Source organism: Notolepis coatsorum (assembly GCF_963971535.1).
Source record: "Notolepis coatsorum genome assembly, chromosome: 9".
NCBI classification, from domain to species: Eukaryota; Metazoa; Chordata; class Actinopteri; order Aulopiformes; family Paralepididae; genus Notolepis; species Notolepis coatsorum.
The window spans coordinates 128498054-128515765 of NC_140173.1; the positions used below are offsets into that span (position 1 = coordinate 128498054).

The following is a 17712-nucleotide window of genomic DNA, read 5'->3' on the forward strand; positions in this document are numbered from 1 at the left end:
CTCCCCCCTTTCTTCTGCTCTCTCTCTCTCTGATGTTTTACTCACCCTCTTTTTTCTCTCTCTCACTCTCTCACTCTCTCTCTTTCTTTCTTTCTTCCTTCCCTCCTTCCTGTAACGCTGCCCGGAGCACGGCTGCTTCCTATTCTTGTTGCCAGGGCAACCACCCAAACAAACAGCACATAGGGGAGAGGAGAGGAGAGGGGGAGAGAGGAGAGTTAAGTTGAAGAGAGGAGAATCTCAACATTAGCACAGGTTAACCAACCTCTCTTGGATTTAGAAGCCTTAATGTTATAGTTGTTTTAATGTCATAGCTGTTGATAACACATGCTTCTCAGACAAATGACTAGTGACTGGCACATATTTCTAATGGGGACTGTCTGTCTGCACTGGCCCCAAAAAGATTACTTTGTTTTTCTGTCACCTATGCACCTTCTAAATTAGACCTCATTCATATTGTGGACAGTGTGGAGACATTTCCAATAGTCCAGTCCAGGCTGGAAAGTGCTAGCCATAAAAACACTCAGTCCTCTTTAGTCTTTAATGGCCCCCCAACCCCTCTCTGAGTCTGAGTTCTGTTTGTGAATGAATCTGGTATGAATCTGTTTGCCTAACCTTACCCTGTAATTGCAAACATTGTTCAATGTTCAAAAATACGGTGGACGACGTAACCTTGACGACATAGTGCATCTAGAGATCAGATATGATGAGCACAGCGTTGCTATTTCCAACCCTTAACACACTGAATGATAGCCCGAGGCCCTGCCAAACTATGTATATTGTGTCAGTGTTACCTGAGACCCGGAAGAGGCACGGTGTCCTGAGAGCTCCCAAATGAATGGAGTGGAACATAAAATAGCTTATCAGCAGTAAAAGGGAGAGGAGGCTTATCTGATTGAGCAGCAGCGTTGCAGTGTCTAGAGATTTTAACCTCTGGGGCGCCGGGTGCGGTTAATGTAGACGTATGTGTGTCTGTGTTTGTTTTACGCTTCACCACGCTGAGCCACTGTGTGTGTTTGTAGATAACATTATGACGTTGACATTTGGCTCCAAGCCAGTATTATTGTATGACATTAGGCCCCCAGGGCCCATCGTGTGCTCTTGTGCAAATTAGGCAAATTAAGCCAATTAATTAAACGGTTTTGTGCATGTTCTTTTGTTTTTGCACACAGCTCCACTGTTTTTCCAGTATGTCTAGTTGGGAGGGTTATGCCCTGTTGATGTAACGTTACGTACAGTATGGCTGGTGTTAATATGTGCTCCATTACTGTACTCATGATGACACTAGAGATAACGTTGATGTAACGTTATGTATGGCTGGTGTTAATATGTGCTCCATTACTGTACTCATGATGACACTAGAGATAACGCTGATGTAACGTTATGTATGGCTGGTGTTAATATGCGCTCCATTACTGTACTCATGATGACACTAGAGATAACGTTGATGTAACGTTATGTATGGCTGGTGTTAATATGCGCTCCATTACTGTACTCATGATGACACTAGAGATAACGTTGATGTAACGTTATGTATGGCTGGTGTTAATATGTGCTCCCTTACTGTACTCATGATGACACTAGAGAGCTGTGTGATGAAACACCAGCCTTCTGCGCAACTAACGATACATTTTCTGCTTTCATTTGTGTCATACTATATTTTATGCTTACATCAACACAAGCCGACTCCAACTGTCAAAACACTTCTCCAGAGATTGCCTCCGGGGGCCTTGCGGTATCAGTGACTTTTCTAATCGTGTGCTCTTATGCAAATTAAGCAAATTAATGAAGTCTCCTGAACGGTTTCGTGCATGTTTTTTGTTTTTGTACACAGCTCCACTGTTTTTCCAGTATGTGCAGTTGGGAGGGTTATGCCCTGTTCAGATGATCCTCAGAAACTCAGAAGTTCTGATTTAGCAAATATTGCAACCTTTCTTTGCTCCATTACTGTACTCATGATAACACTAGAGATAACGTTGATGTAACGTTACGTATGGCTGGTGTTAGATGACGGCTGTAGCTCTGGAATAAGTATTGTGTTATCAGCACATTTCATAAGACATAGATTGAAACGTATCTGCCCGATTTGTACAAGTGGTGGCTTGTTTTGAAGGTATGAACCTGTAACCTGTAAAAAAAACAGTAAGATCCCTCAAAAGGACCCAATGTCTGTGCTGGGTCACATATGTGCTCCATCACTGTACTCATGATAACACTAGCAGCCCAATAAGTGCAACAGCGTTGCTTTTTTAAAATGACATGTATGTTAGCCTGCTGTAGGTTGAATAGGAACTTTATCTAAAGGTGATTGCTAGATGTATTATCAGTGCAGGACCTACACTAGGATGAGCACAAATTGACATTGGAATGAATAACATATCTCTCCTCTTCCTCACATTATTTCTGATTCTCTGTAAGTTATGTAAGTAATGATGTTAATCTATGTGCTGTTGTTTCTCATGGAGCTAAGAAGATATATATACATCAAAATAAGTTGATTCATTGATGATTTAGTCTGTATATAGTTTATAAAAATAGACAAAGTTTGAAGTTTATTTATGTATCTGTTTTTTCAGCTAGAGGGGCTAGAAGATGGTCTACTGGAGAGAGAAGAGGAAGAGGAGGAAGAGGAGGATGGGGTAAATGAAGAGAAGGAGGAACACGAAGAGGAGGACGAGGAGGAGGAAGAGGAGGAGGGGAACGAAGAGGGAAGGTTCTCCCCTGGCGACCCTGATGAGGAGGTTTCTACGGCAACCAGAGCCAAGCAGTTAGCAGAGCGCCTTAGAGCGTCAGCGCGAAAAGTGTTACGAGACCTGGGGCGCATCGTGGCCATCAGCCTGCTAGCATTGGCTGGTAGGACTGGGTTTGGGGGGGGTGTGTGTGTATATCTGTCTATGTGTGTATGCATGTGTGTGCATAATATGGCTGTCAAAATTGGGCTAAATTGATTATCTATTATTGCGCATTATGTAAACAAAATAAATTACCACACAGAATTGTGTTTATAATATAATCAGTCAGTCAGTCAGTCAGTCAGTCAGTCAGCACATTTTGCGACCTTTCTAATCCGACCTGCTGGGGCTCATGTGTCAAAAGTGAGGAAGAATTCTGTAAAAGTACATTCAAAACACAAAAACTTTTTAGGCCACTTCTGCTTAACACATTCGTTTTATTGTTTTCTACCGCATTCTACATTCTAAAAACATTCTGTCTATTTTCTATTTTCGATCTTCCTTGTGGCTGAATCAGCCACTTGATGCTACCAGTCAAAGGTCACGACCTCACCTCGTCTTCCAAAATCATCTCAGTCTTTGTTTATCCAACTCCATGGGCCGTTCATGTGACATTGTTTATTATCTGGACGAACGCGACACCACGCAAACAGGATATCATTCCCTGACGTTGACTTTGACCTTTACCCTTTTTGACCCCCCCCTCCCCAGGTATCACTCTGCCATCCGCCTTCTCCGCCATGTACTTCCTGCTGTTCATCGGCGTGTGCACGTGGTGGGCGTGTCACCTTCCCATCAGCCACCTGGGCTTCAACGCGCTGTGCGTGATGGTGGGCTTCTTCACCGCGGGCCACATGGTGTGTCTGTATATCTACCAGAGTCTCCTGGCGCAGGCCCTCTTCCCACCCCACAGCATCTGGGCCAGGTAAGACCTGCTGCCTGCATGCTGCACCTCGACCAAATGCTGACGTGCTGTCATCTCTTCTGATTGATTTTAAAGGGGACATATACTGCTATTCCTAGCACTATTTGGGCAACTTTACACAATTCCTGTTAGTCTATTGAAGAATTTTTTTTTCAAAAAAATGCATTGTTTTATATTTCTAATCAAGTACTCAAAACCATCATTTTCCAGCTTCAAGATTTCAGGCTGTTATGGCCTGGCTCCGCCCATAAGCACTTTGAGTGACAGTCAGCCCACACAGTCCGCGCGGCAGCTTGTGGGCCTCCCTTCCTCCCCTCTCCCGTGTGCCGCGCAGCAGGTGTGCCGCGCAGCAGGTCCCCCCCCCCCCCCCCCCCCAAGTGCTCCCTCTCTCTCCCTCTCTCCCTCCAGAGCGCACGCAGAGGCGTCGGGCCCCACTCCGCCTCGCAGCATGAGGAAGTGGCTTCCACTCGCTGTCTAGTCTAGGTAGAATGGGGGCGGGCATTAGCTCCAACCACAGAGCCAATCACATCACTGTCTGCTACCCAGAGCCCGAATGACGTGACTCAGGCCTTCAAATCAAGATGGCCTAATTTACTGGAGGAGGAAAGGGGCTGAGCTGAATCAGAGCAATCCGACAATATGGTATTTAGACACTAAAACACATTGATACGAACTCCTATTACTATAATACAATTCTAGAGACTGAAAAATGACATTTATAGTACATGTCCCCTTTAAAGCTGCATATACATACATGGGCTGTCCAAATAAAAAAAAATCTAAATGAACTTGTATGGTTCAATGCAAGGGTGCAATTATTGGGGCTGAAAGCTCTAGAGAAGAGACTCACACTCATCACCAGCAATCAAAGCGATATGTACCGGTTGATAGAATCTCAGGAGACAGAAAGAACTCCCCTCTGGGAGGACATACTGTTGTAGGACGTCTCTATTCTTGTTTTGCCCTGTAGTCCTGTAATCATGTGAGTGGCCTCTGAATGGGAGTAGGAACAGAAGACCTAATTCTATGGTTTATGAACAAGGAGTAATTATCTCTGTAACTTGTGGTTTATTCTTTATGAATAACCCATAGAACACATAGAGTCATGAACTCGGTCACATGAGCGGGGCTCAAGCAGGGAAATATCAGGAAGCATAAAAGGGTGTTGGTGCGCTTAGACACATGATGAGAAATCACAGTTAAATGTAGCAGTAATGTGGTGATTAAAATTGTTAAAGACACACACACACACACACACGCACGCACGCACGCACACACACACACACACACACACACACACACACACACACACACACACACACACACACACACACACACACACACCACATATAGCCTACTCATACACAAGTCACGGGAGGAATGTTTTATTTTTTTTTTATTTTTTTTTATAAATCTACATGCCACAATGACTGGGGAATCCAAGTTAAGTCAAATACATTTGAGAGTAGAATCGAACCTCTGAACGGTCGTTGTTTACCCTCTAAAACAGCCGGTAGTTACGGCTGGTGTTCATTATTCACCTTGTACTCCAAGTCCCACTGATGTTTGGTCCAACCGTAACATTGACCTTTTAACTTAGATCGGCTGCTCTGCTCAGGCTGATATGTTTCTAGTATACGAGCTCTTTGTGGAAGAACAGTAAAAGATTCCTATCCCTCAGTTTATTGGTCCTATTCATGGTCAGATCATGAGGCTGTAACACTCTCTGCAGCTGTTCCCCTGACAGCTTGAGAGGCAGACACTGTGGTCGGAGCGTACTCTCCACCCAAATGTGCTCTGTTTAATTAAGACAAGTGAGAACACAGCTGCGGCCTCTCGGACTCAACCCAGATATGTCTTATTTGGATTGATTGCCCATAATAAGCAATCATCTAATAGTGTAGTAATTTATGGCTTGGCTCCGTTGTAGAGGATCAGAGGCAGCAGTTCACTGTACTATACTGTACCTCTGTGAGTCAGCACTCTATCTAACTGATGCATTTATCATACAGCTGTGTGTGCGTGTGTGTGTATATGAATCTGTTACTTATACCTCTTGTGTGTGCGTGCGTGCGTGTGCTTGCGTGTGTGCTTGCGTGTGTGCTTGCGTGTGTGTGTGTGTGTGTGCGTGTGTGTGTGTGTGTGTGTGTGTGTGTGCCTGCCTACATGTGTGTGCCTGCATGAATCAATACGATACAATATGCTTTATTGTCTCTGTAGGGAAATTTGTCTTTGGCTGTGGCTTGATTTGAAGTGAATATTATAAATAAAAATACCTTGTTAATTTAAAAACCAAGGGCAGGGAACTCAGGAGTACATCCTTTGGAATGAACAATCAATTTCCTCCTGAGATAAATGCAAAAAGCTAAATCCTATATCCAATTATGAAGGAGCACTGGAGAAAGAAATTCCCATACCTCATTGATTATTGACAGGTTGTACATAAACAACCAGTTGTATAGGGACTCAACTGTAATGTCAAAGGCAAGTATGAAACCGTAATTGATTTATTATTTCCAAAGAATGGATTGCATTTGGCACATGTTAATTTTTGCACAAGGTTTCTGAATGAATGATAAATAATAATGTGCAAATGTTAGCCATAACAGAAATGCATTTGGATGACACACTTACTGTTTGACAGATTCACCTTGAGGGATTTAATATGATAAGATAGGATAGCAACAGGTATGGCAGAGGAGTGGCTTTATTTATTCAAAATTATATTTACTTATTGGATGTGTTTACAGACCTCCCTCCAATATATATATAAAGAAAAAAGAAGAAAAAAAGCAGCCATTACCTCCCAAATCAAACATGTCCTGTCTGGAAGATCTGTGTAGAAGAGGAACATATGGAGGGACTCCTATTGGGTGACTTCAATATTAATTGGAGTGATACATTACAAACAATACAAATATAATAGAATTGTCAAGGTTTGCTGAGACCTGTAACCTAAAGCAAATGGTTAGTGCAAACAGTGAGAAATTGAGACGTGTATTGATTTGATTGTTAGCAGTTTACCAATGCAGTGTTCTTTTTTTTTATCCACTTTTTTTATCCTCTTTTTCAATTTTTCTCCCATCCCAATTTAGCCGTGCCAATTCTCCCCTCCCCTGTCTTGAACGTTGCTCGCATATGCCCCCCACTTGCCGGTTGTAGGGAGGATAGAAGCCTTGCATCACGTGTCCCCTCCGATACACGAGGCGGCAGCCTGTCACATCTTTTCACCTGCCAGCGCGGACTCTCATTGGCGAGGTGTAACGTGTGGGAGGCTCACACTACCCCCGCCATTTCCTGTCTCTGCTCTGCAGGCGTCCCCCAACCGACCTGTAGGAGTCGCTGTCCACAACGTCCAGATTACCACCCATCGACTTCCACCCGCTAACTCTGCCAATTGAGTTAGTATGACGGCCGGCCCAAGCCGGAGGCAACGCCGACAGCCGGATTCGATCCCGGTGTCTCTTGCGTTGGTGACGAGCGCAATGTCCGCTGCGCCACCCAGCCGCCAACCAATGCAGTGTTCTGAAGGATATTCCATTCTTGTGGGTTGGACAGATCACACTATTGTGACGATAACAAAAGTTTTGAGTTCCAAAAATAGACCACCGCATATTGTTGTTACGTTTTTTTTTTTTTTTTTTTTATGAATTTTTTGGGGGGCTTTCTGTATTTTTCTCCTATCCCAATTTGTCGTCGTTATGCCAATTCCCTTCCTGGTCGTTGCGCGCATTGCCCCGCTGTCGGTCTGGGGACGGTGTAGACTATCACATGCCTCCTCTGATACATATGGAGTCGCCAGCCACTTTTTTTCACCTGACAGTGAGAAGTTTCACTGGGGGAACGTAACGTGTATGGAGGTTCACCCTAATTCCCCCATATTCCCACCCGCTAACGCTGCCAATTGTGTTAGTAGGTACGACTGACTAAGACGGAGGTACCGCTGACGGTCTCTGCCGTGGTAGGTGAGTGCTTAGTCCACTGCGCTACCCAGCCGCCCCAAGTTTTAAACATTTTAACTCATGTGAATTTCAGAAGGGATTTGGCAGCAGTTCCTTGGGAATCTCTGTATTGGAGGATGTTTTACTCAACTCTTAGCAGAGTGATGATGGAGCATCATGCTACAGTGAGGACTGCCCCCTGGTTGATGAGGAGTTAAGCTTTTATGGACAGAAACCAGGCAAAATGTTGTCGCATCTAATTCAAAATTGGATTCAGATTAGCAGAATTATAAAACGCTCTGTAATTATGCAATTATACAATTACGGTTTATTTTACAAGAATGCATTCAAAGATTGTAAAAAAGGATTCAAAGAATGCATGTAACGAGGACCATCTGCCTCAGCTGCTCCATCTCATGTTGATGTTGATTGATACTTTGTTGCTAAAGTGTATATGTTGAAAGAAAAGGTTCCTCAAGTTCCATGAAGACCATTGTGCAGTCTATTGGTGACAGCTTGGAGGGTAGAACCTGCTCCATGGGACTTTCACTCGGTGTACAGAGAGGAGGTGGTTCACAGGTCGGAGGCACTTACTGATGGAACATCCATTGGTTATGACTTTGTAGACAACAAATTACTTTGATTGGCTGCTCGGCAAACAGCAACTCCATTATCTTCCCTGTTCAATTGGTCACTCGAACAGGGACATGTCCCGAAGAGTAGAAAGCATGCCCAAACTCTGTCCCATTCCTAAAGACAATAAGCAACCTTTGACGGTGGACAATAGCCATCCTATAAGCGTTTTCCCTGCAATTGGTAAATTGTTGGACACTATAGTGAGTTGACAAATCTGGCATTACGTGGAGAATGATGATTTACTTACTATGTATCAACATGCATATAGAAGTGAACATTATACTGCTACAACTCTTGTGGATATGACTGTATGGGGATAAGTGTGTGTTGTAAGATGTATGTGGATAATTGTGTGTTGTAAGTGAAAATTGAATTACACGTATTACACAAATTGCACATATTACACATATTACACACATTGCACATATTACACATATTACACACATTGCACATATAGCACATATTACACATATTTCACACATATAACACATATAATACATATTACACACATTGCACATATTACACATATTGCACATATTGCACATATTGCACATATTACACATATTACACACATTGCACATATTACACATATTGCACATATTACACACATTGCACATATTACACACATTGCACATATTGCACATATTACACATATTGCACATATTGCACATATTACGCACATCGCACATAGATATTACACATATTGCACATATTACACACATTGCACATATTACACATATTACACAACCAGTGATAAGAAAAGCAACATACTGTACAACCCCTTGCATCATATTATATCCATATTAGTTGGTGCATAATGCAGTTTTGTGTGTGTGTGTGTGTGTGTGTGTGTGTGTGTGTGTGTGTGTGTGTGTGTGTGTGTGTGTGTGTGTGTGTGTGTGTGTGTGTGTGTGTGTGTGTGTGTGTGTGTGTGTATGTGTGTGTGTGCGTGCATGCGTGCGTGTGTGTGTGTGTGTGTGAATTAGGGCTGCCCTGTGAATGCCACTCTACAGGCTTCAAATACTTCAAACAAACGTACCACTGTCTTGTTCTATGGTCACTTCTCCATTTGCCCAATGCATTTCCAGGATGTGATGTGAACAGCTGGAGGTTGAGGAGCGTGCTGATGACTATAAAGATGTTCACTATACAGTTCATAATGAAACTAGTTGTATTGTATGCCATGTCCAGGCTGCATATTTGACCCTGAGCCTTCTTATCTTCACATACTTGAAATAGTTCACACACAGATGATTCCTTCAGCATGTTGGCCTCTGTAGCTTCAGCCTTTGCCTCAATGCGTTAAACTGTGTGCTTTGTGGTCGCCTTAAATGATTATTAATATTGCAAATGTTTTTATAGCTTGAAGGGGGAAGAGGGGAAAAAAAGCATTTGAATCCGGCATTGACATTTGAATGACAGTATACTGTGGAAGCATGAAGGAGAGGGAGAGAGGGAGGAAGAGGAGAGGGGGAAGGAGAGGAAAACATGAAAGGAGGGAGGGAGGGAGGGAGGGACGTAGAGAAGGACGGAGGGAAGCAGAGGGAGAGGGTGTGAGAGAGACCAGACAGACGGGAGGAGAGAGAGCTGACAGGACAGGAGTGAAGAGAGTGGACTAGAGGTCTGCAGAAGGATTTAGTGAGATAGAAAAGGGTCATATGAGAGAGAGAGAGAGAGAGAGAGAGAGAGAGAGGAGATAGGAAAGAGAGAGATAGAGAGAAAGGAGATAGGAGAGAGAGAGAGGAGAGAGAGAGAGAGAGAGGAGAGAGTGGTAAGTGATGTCAGAGGTGAGTGAGTGAGAGGGGAGGCAGGGAGCCGGGGGAAGGAGGTGTTATGTAAGAAAACAAGGGAAAGTGTATGAGAGGGCAGGAATGAAGAGAATGGGGGGAATGTGGTGAGACAGCTGAGGCATGTGAGAGGAAGGCTGCATTTATTCTTTAAAAAAAAGCCATAGAAAAGACACCCAATCTCACAAAGACTACTGTGTGGCGCCTGGGAAGTAACATTGCCACTGTGTCATCCTGGAAGCTGCTTGGCCAAACCATGTGACTGACATATCCAATCGAATTCTGGAAAACATTGTTGTAAATAGGAAGTGAACTGTTACTCATGAGGCTTTGTCTGATATGCCCCGAACTTCACACATATGTTTCTTCCATGATGGGGAGAGGTCATTTTGGCCACATGGTGGTGTGATTTAAAATAAACAACAGGAATGGACGTGCCATTGCCTCATACAGTACCAAATGTCATACCAGTTGACCAAATGGTGGTCAAAATGTATTGAATAAGGAATTGGGTCAAATGTATGACATGCATATGTGTGCCATTCTCTCCATTCCTGTCATGGGGATCTATAGTGAGATAGATGGACAGACATGTGTGTGAGAGAGATTTAGAGAGAGAGAAAGAAAGAAAGAAAGAAAGAAAGAAAGAAAGAAAGAAAGAAAGAAAGAAAGAAAGAAGAAAGAAAGAAAGGAAAGAAAGAAAGAAAGAAAGAAAGAAAGAAAGAAAAGAAAGAAAGAAAGAAAGAAAGAATGACAGAAAGAATGACAGAAAGAATGACAGAAAGAATGACAGAAAGAGAAAAGGAGAAATAAAGGATGAAAGAAAAAGTGTGAGTGGATAGGAATGACATGAAAATGTGATAAGAAGTAAGAGAATGGGAGAGAAGGTGGACAGACAAATAATAAAAGCCCTTATCAGACAGACAGGCCACAGTAAGAGAGAGAGAGAGAGAGAGAGAGAGAGAGAGAGAGAGAGAGAGAGAGAGAAGAGAGAGAGAGAGAGAGGAGAAGCATGCGGTCTTGCAGCATTCCAGCATGTCATTTTGAGAATTTTGTAGCATATGATATGAAGCCTCTCTCAAGTTCAAGTTCAACGTTATAGTGATGTCCTCTGTGTGAGTGTGTGTGTGTGTGTGTGTGTGTGTGTGTGTGTGTGTGTGTGTGCAATGCTGCAATGTCTTGCCTGCATTTGCATCTGTGACATCTGACGACAATAATGCTGACATTTCATTCAAACTCATCCCTCATGTTGAGTGAGTTGCTGGTGATTGTGAGCTGCAGTGGCCATTTGTTACCCATCAATACAATTAGATGTACTGTAGGCTACTTATCCTTTACGCTAGTACTCCAAGGTGTTTTCCTTCAGGTGTGATCAAGTTCAAGTTTCTTTATTAGTTGTCATACAGAAGTACAGAATACTATTATACAAAATGCTTCTTTCTGTTACGCTCCAGAGACTGTGCTAGACAAAAAAGATAAGTATAAAATAAAATAAGTATAGCAGTATTAAAATAGAAGTCACGTACGTAGACACAAGTGTTCAATATGCACATATGTACAATGTTCAATGCAGAGTAGAAGTAACTGAGTTACCATACAATATACTATACAATATACTAATATGCAATATACTATATAGTGCAAAGCAGAAATGGGATGAGGTACAATTTTGGTACAATTTACAGTAAGTTGTACTGAGGTATGGGTTGTAGTGCAAATTCTTTGCCAATAAATATAAAGTGTGTTTAGGTGTTCTAAAGTGTGTAAGTGGGTGCTGCAGTGAGTTGTTTGTTAAAGTGAGTGTGTGCGTGTAGGTACTTGTCCTTTACGCTAGTACTCCAAGGTGTTTCCTCCAGGTGTGTTCATAGTAGGTACTTGTCATTTACGCTAGTTCCCCAAGACAAATTGATTTAGCAGGCTATTGGGTATATCTATTTAATTTGTTACATTTGTTAAATTAATTTGTTAAACAGTAAACGGGTCTCCTTTTGCAGGGCTTTAGCCAGCAGTAGTTTACATTTACGTTTTACATTTAGCCTGCGCCTTTTTATCCAAAGCGAGCTTACCAATTGTGTACAACAAGATGTGTTGTTTAATCTGCTGTTCATACATTGCATGGACTTGGAACTAGCTTGTGTAGCGTTCCATGGGTCTGACAGGTCAGGATAGGGAAGACTGACTGACTCCCAGCCCACTATGGTAAAAAAGCTGACATATGTTTATCATGTAAACTGTTGATGGTGTGATAATATGATATGAGCTGTTAATCAATCACAGACTGGCAGTGTCCCAGAAATATGATTCCTGTGAGCTCATGTCAGCACGGTGGTGCAGTGGTTAGGTCAAGAAGGTCACTGTAGGTCAAGAAGATCCTAGGTCAAACCCAGCAGGGAGCCTCTCTGTGAGGCCATCTTCTCCTTCGGGTACTCCGGTTTCCTCCACACCAAAAGACATGCATGCTATGTTTCCTGCCGTGCAGGAAACAGATCTATCTATCTATCTATCTATCTGTCTGTCTGTCTGTCTGTCTGTCTGTCTGTCTGTCTGTCTGTCTGTCTGTCCTGTCTGTCTGTCTGTTCTATCTATCTATCTATCTATCTATCTATCTATCTATCTATCTATCTGTTGTCTGTCTGTCCTGTCTGTCTGTCTGTCTGTCTGTCTGTCTGTCTGTCTGTCCTGTCTGTCTGTCTGTCTGTCCTCTCTGTCTGTCTGTCTGTCTGTCTGTCTGTCTGTCTGTCTGTCTGTCTGTCTGTCTGATCTATCTATCTATCTATCTATCTATCTATCTATCTATCTATCTATCTATCTATATACTGTATATCTGTCTTGTGGTTCTATCTTGTAACACCCTGCTTTTACCTTCACCCCGCTCTCTCTCTCTCTCTCTCACTTCTCTCTCTCATCTCATCTCTCCTCTCTCTCTCTCATCTCTCTCTCTCTCTCGTCTCTCCTCTCTCTCTCTCTCTCTCTCTCTCTCTCTGTCTCCCTCCCTCTCCCTCTCTCTCTCTCTCCTCTCTCCTCTCTCTCTCTCTCTCTCCTCTCTCTCTGCTCTCTCTCTCTCCTCTCTCTCTCTCTCTCTCTCTCTCTCTCTCTCTCTCTCTCTCTCTCTCTCTCTCTCTCTCTCTCTTAGACTCTTTTGGTCTAAAGGACATCATCAAACCAGGGAACTGCTCCGCCCCCTATGAGCTCATCCTCAACACTGATCATGATTGGCCGGTCTATGTCAACCGGGCATCTGTTCCTCCTCTACATCACCATAGCAACCGTCCTGAAGACGGGAGGTCATGGGTCACCTGCCAAGGTGGGTGTTGCTATGACTTTCTCTTATACACTGTTTGATGTGGTGAGTTAAACCCGCCCCCTACTCCTGCCGTAGTCAGTTGTAAAGTTGTCAGTTAGCAGTGACGATTAATTACATGCTAATTACAATAACCATTATACCTATAGCTTTTCGCTTAAAACATGTTCTGTTGGTACTAATCTCTCTGTGACCAGGTTGAGGAAGACAAGCAGCAGGTAAAAGAGGAGAGCCAGAGTAGAGGTAGAGGAGGTGGAGCTAAGACCCTGGAACTCACAGAGACAAAACAGTACTGAGGATGATACAGAGGTACACACACACACACACACACACACCACACACACACACACACACACACACACACACACACACACACACACACACACACACACACACACACACACACACACATAGATGCATATACCATTGTGTGTGCATGAAAACAAACAAACAGTTTGTATCGGTTTTCAGCGCATGCTGCTGACCATGGGAGAGTCGGAGAGTGCCAAAGAGGGAGGGACCACTGATGGAACCAGCCACCAGATCTTGGTAGGACAAGAATATGATGAGACTCCTACTGTATGTCTGTATGCCTACTGTATGTATGAGCTGTGTGGTTTTCTGACATTAATCAGAATATTCCACCTTAGCCATGGTGTAAATAGTGTTAAAACTCAGGTATAAACTGTAATAAACTCTGTGTGACGGCATCTGTTTGAGCGGTTTAAGGGAATTGATATATAAGCCTACTGATCCTTGTTGCAATGGCGTTGCGTGCTCTAAATGACCGAGGATGCCATGATTGCCATCAATCATGCCGATTCAGAATTTCTTTTCACAACCTATGTTTTGATATGCGCCCCGGAAGTAGTCCAGCGAGGTGCCGTTTGTTTACACAAGTCACATAACGTTACGTTAGCTAGCAAGCAAGCTATAAAAAGGAAACAGTTTATTGTGACTGAGTGATCTAGTGCAGTGTTTCTCAACTGGTGGGTCGCGACCCAAAAGTGGGTCGCTGGGCCATTTTAAGGGATGTGTTCATTATTTTTTTTTTGATTTTTTTTTTCCACTACCTATCTTTGTGAAAGTGGCTTCTCAGCTCTGGTCCAGCTGAAGACAAAGCAGAGGAACAGATTGGACATTGAGCATGACCTCAGAGTTGCTTTGTCTACCATCACCCCAGACTTTGAGACTCTTGTCAGGAGCAAACAACATCCCCAGTTATCCCATTAGTTCCCTGGGATGTTAAGCTAAGAAGTCTGCTAAGAAGGATATATTATTTATTATTATTATTATTATTATTTATTTAATTGTGTTTTTATCCCTAGTTGGACTTTTGTTGAAACCCCAGTTATCCCATTAGTTCCCCCAAACTTACTGTAGGTCTGTTATGTTAAGCTAAGAAGTCTGCTAGAAGCATATATTATTTATTATTATTATTATTATTATTATTTTATTTCATTGGGTTTTTAGCCCTAGCTGCACTTTTGTTGCAACCCCAGTCATCCCATTAGTTCCCCCAAACATAGGTTTGTTATGTTAAGCTAAGAAGTCTGCTAAGAAGCATATATTATTTATTGTTATTATTATTATTTTATTTCATTGGGGTTTTAGCCCTAGCTGCACTTTTGTTGCAACCCCAGTCATCCCATTAGTTCCCCCAAACTTAGGTTATTATGTTAAGCTAAGAAGTCTGCTAAGAAGCATATATTATTTATTGTTATTATTATTTTATTTCATTGGGTTTTTAGCCCTAGCTGCGCTTTTGTTGCAACCCCAGTTATCCCATTAGTCCCCCAAACTTAGGTTTGTTATGTTAACACTTTGAGCGCCACGCCTGGTTTTCCGTTTTACCGGCTGAATGCCACCATCGGCGCCAATGTTAACGTTAATATCGCCTAATCTATGTTTAAATTATGGCTATGTGTCTATCTGCCCATCGATTATCAAAGACTATTTTCCAGTCAGTGCTGTCAAGGCAGATAGTTTTTTTATCGCGTCATTTCCGTTTCAGAGCAGTTAGAAAAGCCCCCGTTTTGATATAAAAAACAGCTCATTCTGGAGCATTCTATGAAAATCGTCTTTTAGTGGAATATTCCACAACGTTGATATTCGTCGGCCTTTTTATGAATAGTTTTCAAATAAACGCTAGATGATCAATATTATACGTGCACGCAAGCACATTACGGCCGCGCACGGATAATCGCTCCGTTGATTTCCTCACGGAGTTTTACAGTGAAACCGAAAGAAGACATTTCACAAAACAGCTTATAACTTCATCAAACTTACTCTGATTATCCTAACACTGATAACATAGAGTCCTTACCTGACATCAGATGGTATCCAACTGGTATATTCCAATTCCTGATCACCATTCGAAAAAATCGATACGTGTATGGATCCAACGCGATACTGTAGATATCCATGATCAGCGGGGATCTGAGGTTCCAGAATGAACTGTGGTAACCCCGGCTGGATCAGTGAACTGGAAAATGTGGAGTACCGGATTTTTTTCCCCATTCATTTTCATTGAGTCCATTCCAAAATCACTTATGTCATCTGGGAGACGACAGGGGGCGCTTTTTTCCACAGTGATCGCCGGCGCCGCTCGGCTATACTCGGGTAGGCTCGGGTGATGCAATAATTTTTCAGATCGCAAAAAAAAAGAAAAAAAAAATCAGAGAAATCTCGTGAGTGGCTAGCAACCACCTATAAAAAAACCTGAGAAATCTCGTGAGTGGCACTCAAAGTGTTAAGCTAAGACGTCTGCTAAGAAGCATATATTATTTATTGTTATTATTTAATTTCATTGGGTTTTTAGCCCTAGCTGCACTTTTGTTGCAACCCCAGTTATCCCATTAGTTCCCCCAAACTTAGGTTTGTTATGTACAGTTAAGCTAAGAAATCTGCTAAGAAGCATATTATTTATTATTATTTTATTTCATTTGGTTTTTAGCCCTAGTTGCACTTTTGTTGCACTTTTTTGTGTTTATTTCATGTTTTTAACAGTGCATGAAAGATTGTGTATTACTGCAAAAAAAATATTGAAAAAAATCATAGTGGTTAAAAAATGTGGGTCGCGACTTAATAACGAAGGAAAATGTTGGGTCCCGAGGCTAGACCAGTTGAGAACCACTGATCTAGTGAGCTAGAATCAGAATATTCTACCCATAAATAGCTAATGTCAAATATAAATAACTTGACGGCCATTAGATTAGATTAGATTCTTTAATAACCACCCAGCCAGGCTGGTGGAATTTGTTTCCAGTGCAGTTACAGCATTGTTGCAACATAGAACATATAACATCACTTACAATACATACATAGCGGCACGGTGGTGTAGTGGTTAACACTGTCGCCTCACAGCAAGAAGGTCCAGGGTTCGATTCCTGCTTGGGGACCAGGTTTCCATGATGCCAGGTACCCAGGTGGGGTATCTCCCAGGCCTTTCTGTGTGGAGTTTGCATGTTCTCCCTGTGCTCGCAAGGGTTTCCCCCCGATAAGATAAACCCAATGGAAAAACATGCACAACAACAGATCGCTAACGCTGTGGTGTCCTTGACGAAGACGGACAGGAGCACTTGGATTGGTCCCCGGAGCGCGGCTCACTTTGACGCCTGTCTGCTCCCGGCTGTGTGAGGATTCGCCTGTTCCCTGAACTTTTCCCTGTGTACTCTCCCTCACCAGCCCCCACCCTTGCGATGATTTACTCTCCTCTACTCTTCACCAGCCCCCACCCTTGGACTACCTTCACGCAGCTGTCATAGTTTATGATTAGCGCCCCAGAGGGCTTTATATACCTGGACCTCCCTTCCAGTCCTGGTCGGGTCGTTCTGTATCTGTGTTCACTCTGTGTTCATGGAGTTCTGTACGTTACCATCCTGTACGTTACCATCACCTGCCGCGTCTCCGGCGTGAGACGACGTGCCAGCCATCACCACCTGTCGCCGTTTGCCTGGAGTGGGACACCGTCTTCGCTCTCTAATTCTCTACGGGAGGTTTTCCAGTGTTCCCACTCCAGACGTCAAGCCGGCGCGTCATCGCTCCCTATTTTCCACGGGAGGATGGCATCTCTTCGCCCAGGTCCCCTGGGACCCCTTTGTTCTGCGTTGCCCGGCCCCCCCCGAGGAGGAGGAAGAGGATCTCCGTGCCTGGAGTGGGACACCGCCTTTGCTCTCTAATTCTCTACGGGAGGTTGCCAGTGTTCCCACTCCAGACGTCAAGCCGGCGCGTCATCGCTCCCTAATTCTCTACGGGAGGATGGCGCCTCTTCCCCCCGGCCTCCGCTGTCAGGCCCCTGTCTCAAGTCAAGTCAAGTCAAGTCTCCGTGCCCGGCCCCCCCCGGGAGGAGGAGGAGGATCTCCGTGCCTGGAGTGGGACACCGCCTTCGCTC

At 43.4% G+C, this 17712-nt stretch overlaps 1 protein-coding gene across 1 annotated transcript in view; it reads left to right on the forward strand.

Annotated features, from left to right (window-relative positions):
• piezo1 (piezo type mechanosensitive ion channel component 1 (Er blood group)) overlaps positions 1 to 17712 on the forward strand; it is a 220676-nt gene that overhangs the window by 120937 nt on the left and 82027 nt on the right. Inside the window, 4 exon segments of the mRNA XM_084321995.1 lie at positions 2574 to 2850; positions 3441 to 3654; positions 13169 to 13322; positions 13517 to 13562. Of these exon segments, the coding sequence (XP_084178121.1) occupies positions 2574 to 2850; positions 3441 to 3654; positions 13169 to 13322; positions 13517 to 13562 (691 nt within the window).